Source organism: Grus americana, chromosome 28 (genome assembly GCF_028858705.1).
Source record: "Grus americana isolate bGruAme1 chromosome 28, bGruAme1.mat, whole genome shotgun sequence".
NCBI classification, from domain to species: domain Eukaryota; kingdom Metazoa; phylum Chordata; class Aves; order Gruiformes; family Gruidae; genus Grus; species Grus americana.
In genome coordinates this window covers 4,039,514-4,049,730 of record NC_072879.1, presented here as the reverse complement: position 1 = coordinate 4,049,730, position 10,217 = coordinate 4,039,514, and the positions used below count along the sequence as shown (strand labels likewise).

At 53.0% G+C, this 10,217-nt stretch overlaps 1 protein-coding gene across 1 annotated transcript; it reads left to right on the top strand.

The window, feature by feature from the left end:
• The first annotated feature begins 3,005 nt into the window (after positions 1 to 3,005).
• LOC129197259 (granzyme F-like) lies at positions 3,006 to 7,167 on the top strand. The gene is made up of 5 exons (XM_054805515.1): positions 3,006 to 3,192; positions 3,306 to 3,453; positions 5,276 to 5,417; positions 5,563 to 5,796; positions 6,505 to 7,167. Exons 1-5 carry the CDS (start codon positions 3,006 to 3,008, stop codon positions 6,640 to 6,642), a joined length of 849 nt encoding a protein of 282 aa, XP_054661490.1. The 3' UTR covers positions 6,643 to 7,167.
• The last annotated feature ends 3,050 nt before the right edge of the window (positions 7,168 to 10,217 follow it).

Genomic DNA, 10,217 nt, shown 5'->3' with positions numbered 1-10,217 from the left:
TCGGAGCTGCACTTCCCCGGTGTACGTCTTCTTTCTCGTACCTTGCCCCAGGGAGAAGGGAGGGAGCGTCTAGCTGGTGCAAGTGAGGAGTCAGCCTGTGGGGACAGAGGCAGCCATAGCTCTGCATCCACTGAATTGCCGGCAGACTTGGAGGACAAGAGCTACAGTTGCCCTTCCTGGGGTCACGGGGATGAGTGTGTTGCAGGAAGAGAAACTGTCCGGGTAGAAATGGGCTGGGAAAAATGATGTGCATGCACTCCGTTCACCAATTTCAGTAACATCACCGCCTGCCTGGGAGAAGCTGACACCCAGGATGTGGTGTGCCAGCGGGTACCAGGGGTCAAAAGCTGCCATTCCCCGCAAAGTAACGACTATACCCCCTGCAGGGACCTCGTGCCTGGGTGATGTTGCATGCACCTATGTTGGACATAGGGCAGCCAAGACAGCAGGCTGTGTCAGAGGGGAATCCAGACTAATCTTTTCAGCTGTCTTAGCTGTAAGAGGCTCCAGCAGGTGAAGTGAGCTGGATTTTTTGTGGACTGTGCTGTTTCTACGGTCCCCCCTCCCCGCCCCGCCGTGGGCATAGGGCAGGTGGTGGCTGAGATCCCACAGACGGGTCTTAGGCTCCCAGAGAGGGGACATACTCAAAATCCCAGCTGTTGCACACCAGTGCTTTCAGTCTTTGCCTCTGCCATTGTCCAGCAGCCACAGTCCTCCATCTCCTGAACAGCCCTCAGTAGAGACGGTGATACAGTCTCTGAAAGGATTGTACCGAAAGGGTTGGTAAAGGAACTGGGTTCACAAAAGCGCCTGATGCCATGCCACTTCCTCCTTCCCTTCCATGCCAACTATAGCGGGAGAGCCCAACTCTTTCCCTGGAGAAGGCAAGGGCAAGTCCTAGCTGGGAGCTGTCTGCCTTGGAGCCTATTGGCATGTTTCTGTCCCTCAGAAAGGCAAGCCCAGCCCCGGCAGTACAGCGTGAGCAGAGACTGTTCTAACAGTAGCACAAAACCAAGAGGGCTTGTGACTCTCCCCTCAGCCAGGTGATGCTCAGACGCAAGCTTCTCCTCCCCACAAAGGATGCTCTAGCACCATTTTCAGACAGCCCCTGAACTAGAGTCTGAATAAGTCGCACCAGCCCCTCCTTCCATGGTCTGCACTGGGTGCAAAGCAACCTGCCTAAACTCCGAGTCCTAGTCGCCTTTGTTCCAGCTAGTTTCTGATGGTGTCACTCATATACAGATAGGAGAGTGCTAGACACTTTCTTGGAGGAGATGACAAGGGGCAGAGACAGTGCATTGGTAGATAACTGAGCTGCAGAACTCCCTGGTGCAGGGTGACAGATGCCTGTGCAAGTTCAAGAGGAGACCAGACTGGTTTGCGGTGGGGAAACCCAGCGGGAAATTTTAAACATACAGAAACTATATGCAATTCAAGGGAACGAGGTGCTTGCCCCATTCTCATAGTCTTTCTGTGGCTCTCACTAGCCGTGTCTGTCAGAGGGAAGAGATGGCTTGCAGTCTGGCCCTGGATATCTGCTTTTATGTTCTCCCTGGTCTTGCCTGGGACAAAGGGAAACTGTCACCCTTGCCTTCAGCACCCATGCCACCCTAGCGAAACTGAGAAGGGTCCACGGTTTGGGCTTCTGCTAACAGCTGCTATCAGCTAGGAAATCTGCAAGTGAAAAGGCTGCAACTGCTTATCTGAGTAGTACAAACCTTTGTCACGTCACGGTTTTCCTTGAAGCTCCATCTACTGCAGTCTTTGCACGAGAATGGCAGGTTTTAGCTTAAAAACGGGGTTTGCTCTGTGGCACTGGGGGCAGATAGGAAAGCAAATTTACCGGCAGTCAGCGAGGGCAGCAAGGACATATCAGTCCCATTTCGTCACAGCCGAAGGAAGGAACCGCTTCCACCTTTTGCCGAAGCCAGGCACTGGTGCCGGGGGAGGCAAGGGGACATCCTGGGGGCCAGGGGTGGGGGGAGGGCCTTCAGCGATTTGCCACCAGCCCTTCCTCCAGCACGGTCCCTCTCACCACGGGCTGGAGGATGAGGAGGTGCAGTTGCCGCTGGGCCTGGTCTAGGAAAGACAGATCACCGCCATGCACTGCAGAAAGGCACCTGGCACTTGTTTGGCATTTAAAAATCAGTGCCTGGCAGGGTGGGGGCAGCGCTGGCTGTGACGCACCTGGACATGACCCTTCCCAGAGGAACAAGACCAGCTTCAGGGAGATGTGTCACCAGGTTATCTCTAGCCAGAGAAGGGGCAGAATCCCAAACCTGCATCCCCATCTCCATCCACCCTCAACACATCAGAGGGAAAGTGAGCCCCTGACCCAGGGTCAGGGAAGTGTCCTCCTGTCTTCTCTCACACTGGCTGGTAGAGGCAGCGAACTCCCCAATTTAACAGTGAACAAGTACATCTAGAAAGAAACACTTAAACCGGTATCTTTTGCTGTACAAAGCAGAGTCCTAAGTCAGCGGCCGGTACAGAACAGAGACCTCGTGGCAACGACAGCGGTCACACTGCTGTGGGCCATGCTCACGAAGCTGCCATAACAACTTCTTGCCCTCACATAACCATGACCAGTGTGGTGTTACAGATGCACTCACAACAATTTTGCTCTATTAGGCAGGACCACACCTGCTGAGAAAGAGCTGGAGGGTCCTCGACTGCCGCTGCACAGTCTTTGGAACTGGAACGTCGAGTGAAAGAAATCTTATTCTTGCAGGGTTTGTGATAAAAATCAAGAGAGTTTGCAAATGCACAACAACAAATACAAGCTGCAACGGAAGAGCCCACTGGCAGGCAAGGTGATCGGGGTGGGTATGCTCCTTACGGCTTCCAGCTCAAAGGCAATGGGTTAAAATTGGCTCTGGGTTTAGAAGGATGTCACATACCCCAGATCAGGTCCAAAATGAAGGTGGGTTGATGCCCAAGGCTAAGGCTGACTGAATTCCCCTCTCAGATCGCTGAGGCATGCAATTTGCAGATAGATTAATCAGATGAGTCTGACTTCTGTGGTTTCCTGGAGTCTAGTCTCAGGCTATAAAACCTTGCTGGGAGCAGGAAGAGACCCCAGCTGTAGCCTTACCTCCAAGGGATCCACCGAAGCCGAAGACGCTATGATGAAGCACCTGCAGAAACTCCTCCTGTCCCTCCTGCTGGTGACATGCCCCCCAGCTAAAGCCAGTAAGTAGAGCGGTCTGGAGGCGAGGAGAGGGCTGGGGAAGGAAGAGTCCTAGATAGCACATCCTGTCCCCTGCGTCCTCTGATCCCCTCATCCTCAGTCTCATCCATTGCAGATTATTCCTGGAATCGGATGGAGGGAGGAGGTGAAGCCAAGACCCACTCCACACCCTACATGGCCTATCTGCAAGGAAAGAACAACCATTTCTGCGGAGGCTTCCTAGTGGCCCCGAACTGGGTGATGACAGCGGCTCAGTGCTTCGTGTAAGTTTTTGCTATGTTCGTACGGCACCTGGCACAACGGGACTGTCGCACTGCCATGATCTCAGTAACGCTGCCTAGGTGGAGGTCTAACAGTTTGAGTCACTTCCCTCACGGCGGTGGCCAAACGCTTTCCCTAGCAGGGAGAGCAGGCTGCACTGCTGGGACCGGGCAAGGCTGTGGGGGTAGCCCCAAAACAGCAGGGGTCTGTCCGCAGCTCTCCCTCAAGCCATCCTTCCCCGTGTCCCTCCCCATGTCCCTCCCCAGCCCATGTTCAGATATTTACCTTTATTTTTTTTTATTCCCCCTCCGTGACTCATTTTACTCTTCCCAGATGACAACAATGAGAAGTCAGACCGGCTTCTTCCTTTGCTGTCACTGACCTGCTGGCATAGCAGGGATTGCTGGTGTCAGGCTTTGCCCTTTCTGCCACCAAAGACCTCCAAGACTGTTATCAGAATTAATAATCTCATATGAGCAAGCTGCTTGCCCAGCTCTCTTCCATCCCCCCAGCTGGAAAAACTGGGGCATGGAGAGGCAGGAGGGTTTTTCTAGATGTGCATGACTCTGGGTGTACACTCAGGGCTGACAGCTCTGCCCCACTGCCAGTAACCCAGGCTCAGCAAGGTCACCTAAGCAGCAGAAAGGAGGATCAGCAGAACCCAGGAGCCCAGATGCCAAAGTCCCACCTGCTAAATTGAGAGGGACTCCTACCCATACCCGATTTTCCTAAGGCAGCCCCTTCTGTGGCTGGAAAGCTGCCTGGCGGAAAAGGACCTGGGGGTGCTGGTTGACAACCGGCTGAACATGAGCCAGCAGTGTGCTCAGGTGGCCAAGGCGGCCAACAGCATCCTGGCTTGTATCAGGAGTAGCACGGCCAGCAGGACCAGGGAAGTGATTGTGCCCCTGTATTCGGCTCTGGTGAGGCCACAGCTCGAATATTGTGTTCAGTTTTGGGCCCCTCAGTACAAGAAGGACATTGAGGTGCTGGAGCGTGTCCAGAGAAGGGCAACAAAGCTGGTCAAGTGACTGGAGCACAAGTCTGATGAGGAGCGGCTGAGGGAACTGGGGTTGTTTAGCCTGGAGAAGAGGAGGCTGAGGGGAGACCTTACTGCTCTCTACAACTACCTCAAAGGAGGTTGTAGTGAGGTGGGTGTTGGTCTGTTCTCCCAAGTCACTAGTGAAAGGACAAGAGGAAATGGTCTTAAGTTGCATCAGGGGAGGTTTAGATTAGCTATTAGGAAAAATTTCTTCACCAAAAGAGCGGTCAGGCATTGGAACAGGCTGCCCAGAGAGGTGGTGGAGTCACCATCCCTGGAGGTGTTTAAAAAATGTGTAGACATGGCACTTGGGGACATAGTTTAGTAGGCATGGTGGTGTTCGGTTGACGGTTGGAGTTGATGATCTTAGAGGTCTTTTCCAACCTCAAGATTCTATGATTCTAAAGATGATGTAGAGGCCAGTAAAGGTACATTGGCCCAGAGCAGGGTCCTGATTTAGAAATCCCTCTTTGGTGCCATGGACTTCCATGGGCTTACAAAGCCTGGACCAACAGTCCACATATCTTAGTACACAACAGCAGCATTGGACCAAATCTGCTCAGCTCAAGATCCAGAGGTAAAGTAACCTTTTGCAGAGCTCTGGTCCGTCAGTTGGGAACTTGCTCTGCCTCTTGGCTGGGTAGATTCACTGGCAGAGCTCCTTGCTCCCACCATTCTTCTTTACAGCCCAGCCAGTCTCTCCTGGCCATGCCCCTGGAAGATGTGCCTCAGTGTTACCAGGGAAGACAGGAGAAAGCTAATGACATACTGCTTGATTTTACCAGACACAAACCTCTGACTGTCATCCTTGGAGCCCACACAATCCAGAGGAGAGAGGAAAGCTGGCAAACATTCGAAGTCCAAGAGTATCACTGCCACCCAGGCTTTGTGAGTCCTAAGAAGGGAAATGACATCCTCTTGCTGAAGGTAGCTACCTGCCTGGAGCACCTGCATGGTCCTGCCTGCCCAATGTGCAGGGCTGAGCTGTAACCCTGGAGTGGGCGGGGAGCCTTCGTCACAGAGCATTTACAGATCAAGCACTTATTTCTGTATTTTCTGTCCCCTTGCCCAGCTGAAAGGCAATGCCACCACCAACAGCTACGTTAGGACCATTTCCTTTGAAAAATCAAAAGTCCCTGGTGGGACTGCATGCAGTATAGCCGGCTGGGGCTACAAAACACCTGCTGCCACGTTACGTGAAGCCACCATCACCATCATCAAACAAAGGGACTGCCTCAACCACTATCCTGGACTTGCTGACAACTTGATTTGTGGCCACAGTGGATCTGCTGGGGTACCTGAGAAGGTCAGTCTCTGACTCAGGGAGTAGAAGGCTGCAGGGGAGGTTTCAGCCAGGTGCTGGGCACAAACCTGATCTGGGCTAAAAAACTTCATTGAAAAGGTACTGTCTAAAATCGCTTCTTGTTGTCCCCTCACTCTCCTTCCCCTGCCTCAGTCCATGCTTCCTCACCAGCATCCCTCTCTCTTGCTGTCCTGGCACAAGAGATGGCCTGGGTCTTGATCTCCAAGGATCAGACCCTCAGACAATCAGCAGTGTTCTTGCTGATTGCAGGCATCACTCTTGTGCTCAGCCCCGGGACAAGCATAAGGGACAAGAGGATCCTTGTCTTCCCAGAGCAGAGGACCTAGGAGTCTGCAACAGCACAACAGGACAATAGCTTGACCAAAGAGGGGTTTGCCCTAAATCTCGCAGCTGGTCTGAATGCATTTTGTAGTGCTCTGCAGCCAGCAGAAGGGCAGAAATGCAGCGATACTTTAAGCTTCAGCATTTGCCCAGCCATAGTTGTGCTGGGTCCCATGCTGGGTCGGTCCCAGACAAAACTGCCAATGGTCCCTTTTGGACCCAGAGCTATCCACACCCATCGTGAGTCCAGGCTTCTCCTGGGGAGGCTCTGTCCTGATATTTGCAGCCTCTCTGTTCTTTGCAAATGCACCCTTTTCCTGGAGACCCCACATAGATCAGCACTGATCTCTCTCTTCCTCCATTTTACAGGGTGATGCTGGGGATCCACTCATCTGCAACAACAAAGCCTACGGCATCTTCTCTTATAGGCATAACAATTGGCCCGGTTTCTACACACACATTGCTCCTTACCTTCCCTGGGTCAACAGCGTCATGAAGTCAGCATGACCCTACTCTCCCCCCACAGCTGCTGCCCTGAAAAACTCACACTTCAGGGCCCCGTGCTCACCTGCTTTTTCTTCCTTTCTCCCTGGGAAACATCTTCCACTGATCTTCATGGACATGGGAAGGACTTCTCTCTGGCAAAGCCAAACTGTGGCAGTGGGGGATCTGGCACAGAGATTGCACCTCGACTGCATTCGTTCCCTGTGCAAGCTAGTGAGTGCCCATTTACACAGTGCATGCTCCCACACTTTGCTGCTCAGATTTACCCCTTTGTCAAGCTGCTTGTGGCTACAGCTCCAAAAAGGAAGCAGCAGGACAGCCCTGAGTGAGGTGACAGTAGCTGTTGGGATGTCTGCCACCCTTTGGGGAAGGCAGTACAGTTAGATTGGGGGGGATCCAAAGAGCAGTCTCCTCCCCGCCCCTTGCATTTGTGACACCAGATGCCTGGGTCTCCTTTGCCCAAGCCATGTTGTGAGAAGGTTGCCCCAGCTCCAAGGAGGACACTTTCAGCTCCTGCTTCACTACTGCTGCTGCTGTCCCCTACCTCTGAAACCTGCTGCCTCCTTTTTCCCCTCTTGCTGTAGCTCCAGTGTTGTAAGAACACATAAAAACAATAAATTGCATCTGCATTTGAGAGCTTTTGTCCTTCTGTGATTTGGATTTCCCTTCACCCCTGGCTGCACTCCTGAACAGCTCAGAAGTCACTGCTTAAGCAGCTGAATCCCAAGCTGGAAGTTTCTACCCTAACCAGTGGCCTCCGTTTTCTGTCCCACCTAACCCTCCAGAATAGGTGTCAAGCCTGGGTTTCAGGGCAGGGGAAGCCTCTTGGCCTCCTCTCCCCAGCGCGGAGTGCTCAGACAAAACTGAAGAAGATGGCAAATCAGTCGTGTCTCCCGACAGGAGATCATCTTCCCCTCGTCTGCTGCAGTGTGAGCAGGCAAGAAAGAAGAACTACACAGGGGAGGGGACGCTGAGCAGAAAGGGTCCCCAGGGCTCCCTTATGTTGCACAGCCAGTGTCGCACGGGAGCAGAATTAGCCCATCTCATCACATTGCCAGCAGAGCACAGCAAACTCAGGAACCCAGCGGAGGCTCCAGCCCCTGCAGTGCCTGAGTGCTCTGCTCGACAAGCTGTGTCACGGGGCTGTGCCAAGCCGTCTGCAGCCTCCAGCTCGCTCAAGTCCTCAGACACGCAGGGAGCAGCAGCTCACGTTGATGACACACGTATTTGCTGCTCCAGCCGTGCAGCTGCCCGGAGGAGCGCGCTATCACGGAAGGAGGTAAAGCCCTGGGCCGTGTCTCAGGCAGCAATCATGTTCTCCAGAAGGTTTGTTTTGCTCAGAAAGAGGTTCACCGGTGTGCTGCGGAGCCAGGGCAGCCCCGAGCAGAGCCAGGCTCTCCATCATCCCGTTCTGCAGCGAAGGGGGCACATGCAGAGACTGCTGTCTCGGCACGCTCTCGAAGCAGCAGGTCCGTTTCCTCTGCTCTGACTTCTGCCCGCCCACATCCATGATCCTGCCAGGATGGAGGGTCGACCAGAGGCAGGAGCGTGATGTTTTCCCCTTCGGGCAGGCAGTGCCTGGGACCATGGCTTTGACAGGTATCACGGACTTGGAGCCCCCCCCAAGACTGTGCTGCCACATCTCAACAGGTTACCGGCTATCAAGGGAGTTACTAAATGTAATCCCAAATGCACTCTTAGCCTGCCAAGGGCAAGTGAGCAGAAGCCTTACCAAGCCACCTCTTGGGCAGAGGACAGGAAGGGCACCAGAGCCAGCTGGAATTCAGCTACCTGAAATTCAAGATGCAGGCAGCATTTTGAACAAGAGAGGGCACAGAGGTGCAAAGGCTCTGCTTCCCGATAACCACAGCACCTGCCCAGCCCAAGCAGAAGCAGAGGAGACTATGGTAGGCGCTGCCTTATTTCCCACTGAGGAAGGAAGATGCAGCCAAGAGAGACAGCCCAAGGACAAGAGAAGGAAGAGGCAGCGTGCAGGACAGTTGTTTGGGAGAAGGGGAATCCCATGCACTTGCCACGCTCAAAAGGCTGACTGCTTTACAGGAGCTTCACCTTAACATCCTGCACTGAGAAGTGACGGTCCTTGTTGCCAGCTACAGGCATTTGCCTCTGCAGCACATCCTGAACAGTGGGAATATGAGAGACCTCAGCTATCCACTCCAGATTGGACAGAAAACTGCAGGGAGCCGTGGTACAAGGAAGCAGTCTGTCCCTTCGACCCACAGGGCTGTACCGCACGTCTACATCGTATGTTTGGCTCATTTTCAAACCACGTTCCCCTCGTCCTCCACAGCGTACATGCTAGCTCACTTCCAGTTCTCTTCTGGAGTCAGTTCCTCCAGCAAAGAGGCAAGTGCATTCCCAGATAGACAGCGTGGAGGCAGATAGCACCGAATCTGACTTTCTCTGCCTGTAGCCAGTGTTGGAGTTGTCCAGCAAGCTTCATGCCTTCGATTGCCCCCCCCGCTTCACATGCACCTTTACACCATCTCCCAAAGCAGGCATACACTCGTCCCACTGGATGTCACAGTATAAATACAACATCCTATAGGGCTATGACACCACCGTTTCATTCTTTCTTGCAGATTTCAACGGGAGAAGAAAAATTACAAAAGCCAAAGCCCTGTGTGTTTTCTGACCATGGATAACACAGGGTGCAGACGAGATCTAGACCTATTGCTGTGCCACATGGATACAACCAGTCCATTCCAGAAGTGAATATCCCCAAGAAGCTTGGACACAAGTCGGCTGCACCAACTGGCTTAGAAGCAAAGGTTTTGGTCCTGGTTCAAGCCACAGACAATGTGGACAGCAAGAGCGCAGAACGCTGACCCTCACTGTAAGCAAGACGATAGCAGCACCTTGCGCACCAAGGTCTCGTGCCAAGGTTGTAAGGCATTACTACAATACATGATTTTATCTCAGATCTGTGCCAGTCAAAAACAAGGGTAAAGTCAATCTGTGGCAATAAAGGAAACGGAACTGGGAGTAGTACTCCTGTCCCCATGCTTTAACCATATCACCACCCTTCTCTTCCCACAAGGTCCTGTAGCTTGTGATAACATCCAACCGCTGTGTTACTAAGGCACAAACCCCGTAAAGTCCACTCCAGTTTTGGTGTGTCAGGAAAGAAATCACACCCAAAGATTCAAGAGATTTTTGTGCCTGCTTGTACTGGAAAAAAAAAAACGAGTGAAAGATGTAGGCATTAGCTCATTGGTGACCCATAAAATCAGAGATGTTTTGGTGCTACATATCACAGTAGTGGTCAAAGGCCCCGGTGACAATGATCCTCCCGTGCAAGGTGCAGTATGTGCATGCAGTAGAATCAGCCCTCACTCTGAAGGCGCTAAAGAAACACGACTAAAGGCAATAGAGGCGTGGACTTGCTTGAGGCTGCACAACGGTGAAGCTGGGAGAACCACCTCAGCATCCGGAGCAGCGTTTCTGCACTAGTCAGCCAGCGGCTCTCCTCACATGCAGTCAGGCACATGTGCTCCTCCCAGGTCCTTCCAGCTGGTACTTGGAGGGACTTCCTCCCTCTGTCACATCTGCTACCC

Coding starts and splice junctions, on each gene's coding strand:
- LOC129197259 (XM_054805515.1), top strand. CDS start 3,006: ATGAGTCTGACTTCTGTGGTTTCCTGGAGTCTAGTCTCAGGCTATAAA. Junction 5,418..5,562: donor ATGACATCCTCTTGCTGAAG/GTAGCTACCTGC, acceptor CCCCTTGCCCAG/CTGAAAGGCAATGCCACCAC. Junction 5,797..6,504: donor CTGCTGGGGTACCTGAGAAG/GTCAGTCTCTGA, acceptor TCCATTTTACAG/GGTGATGCTGGGGATCCACT.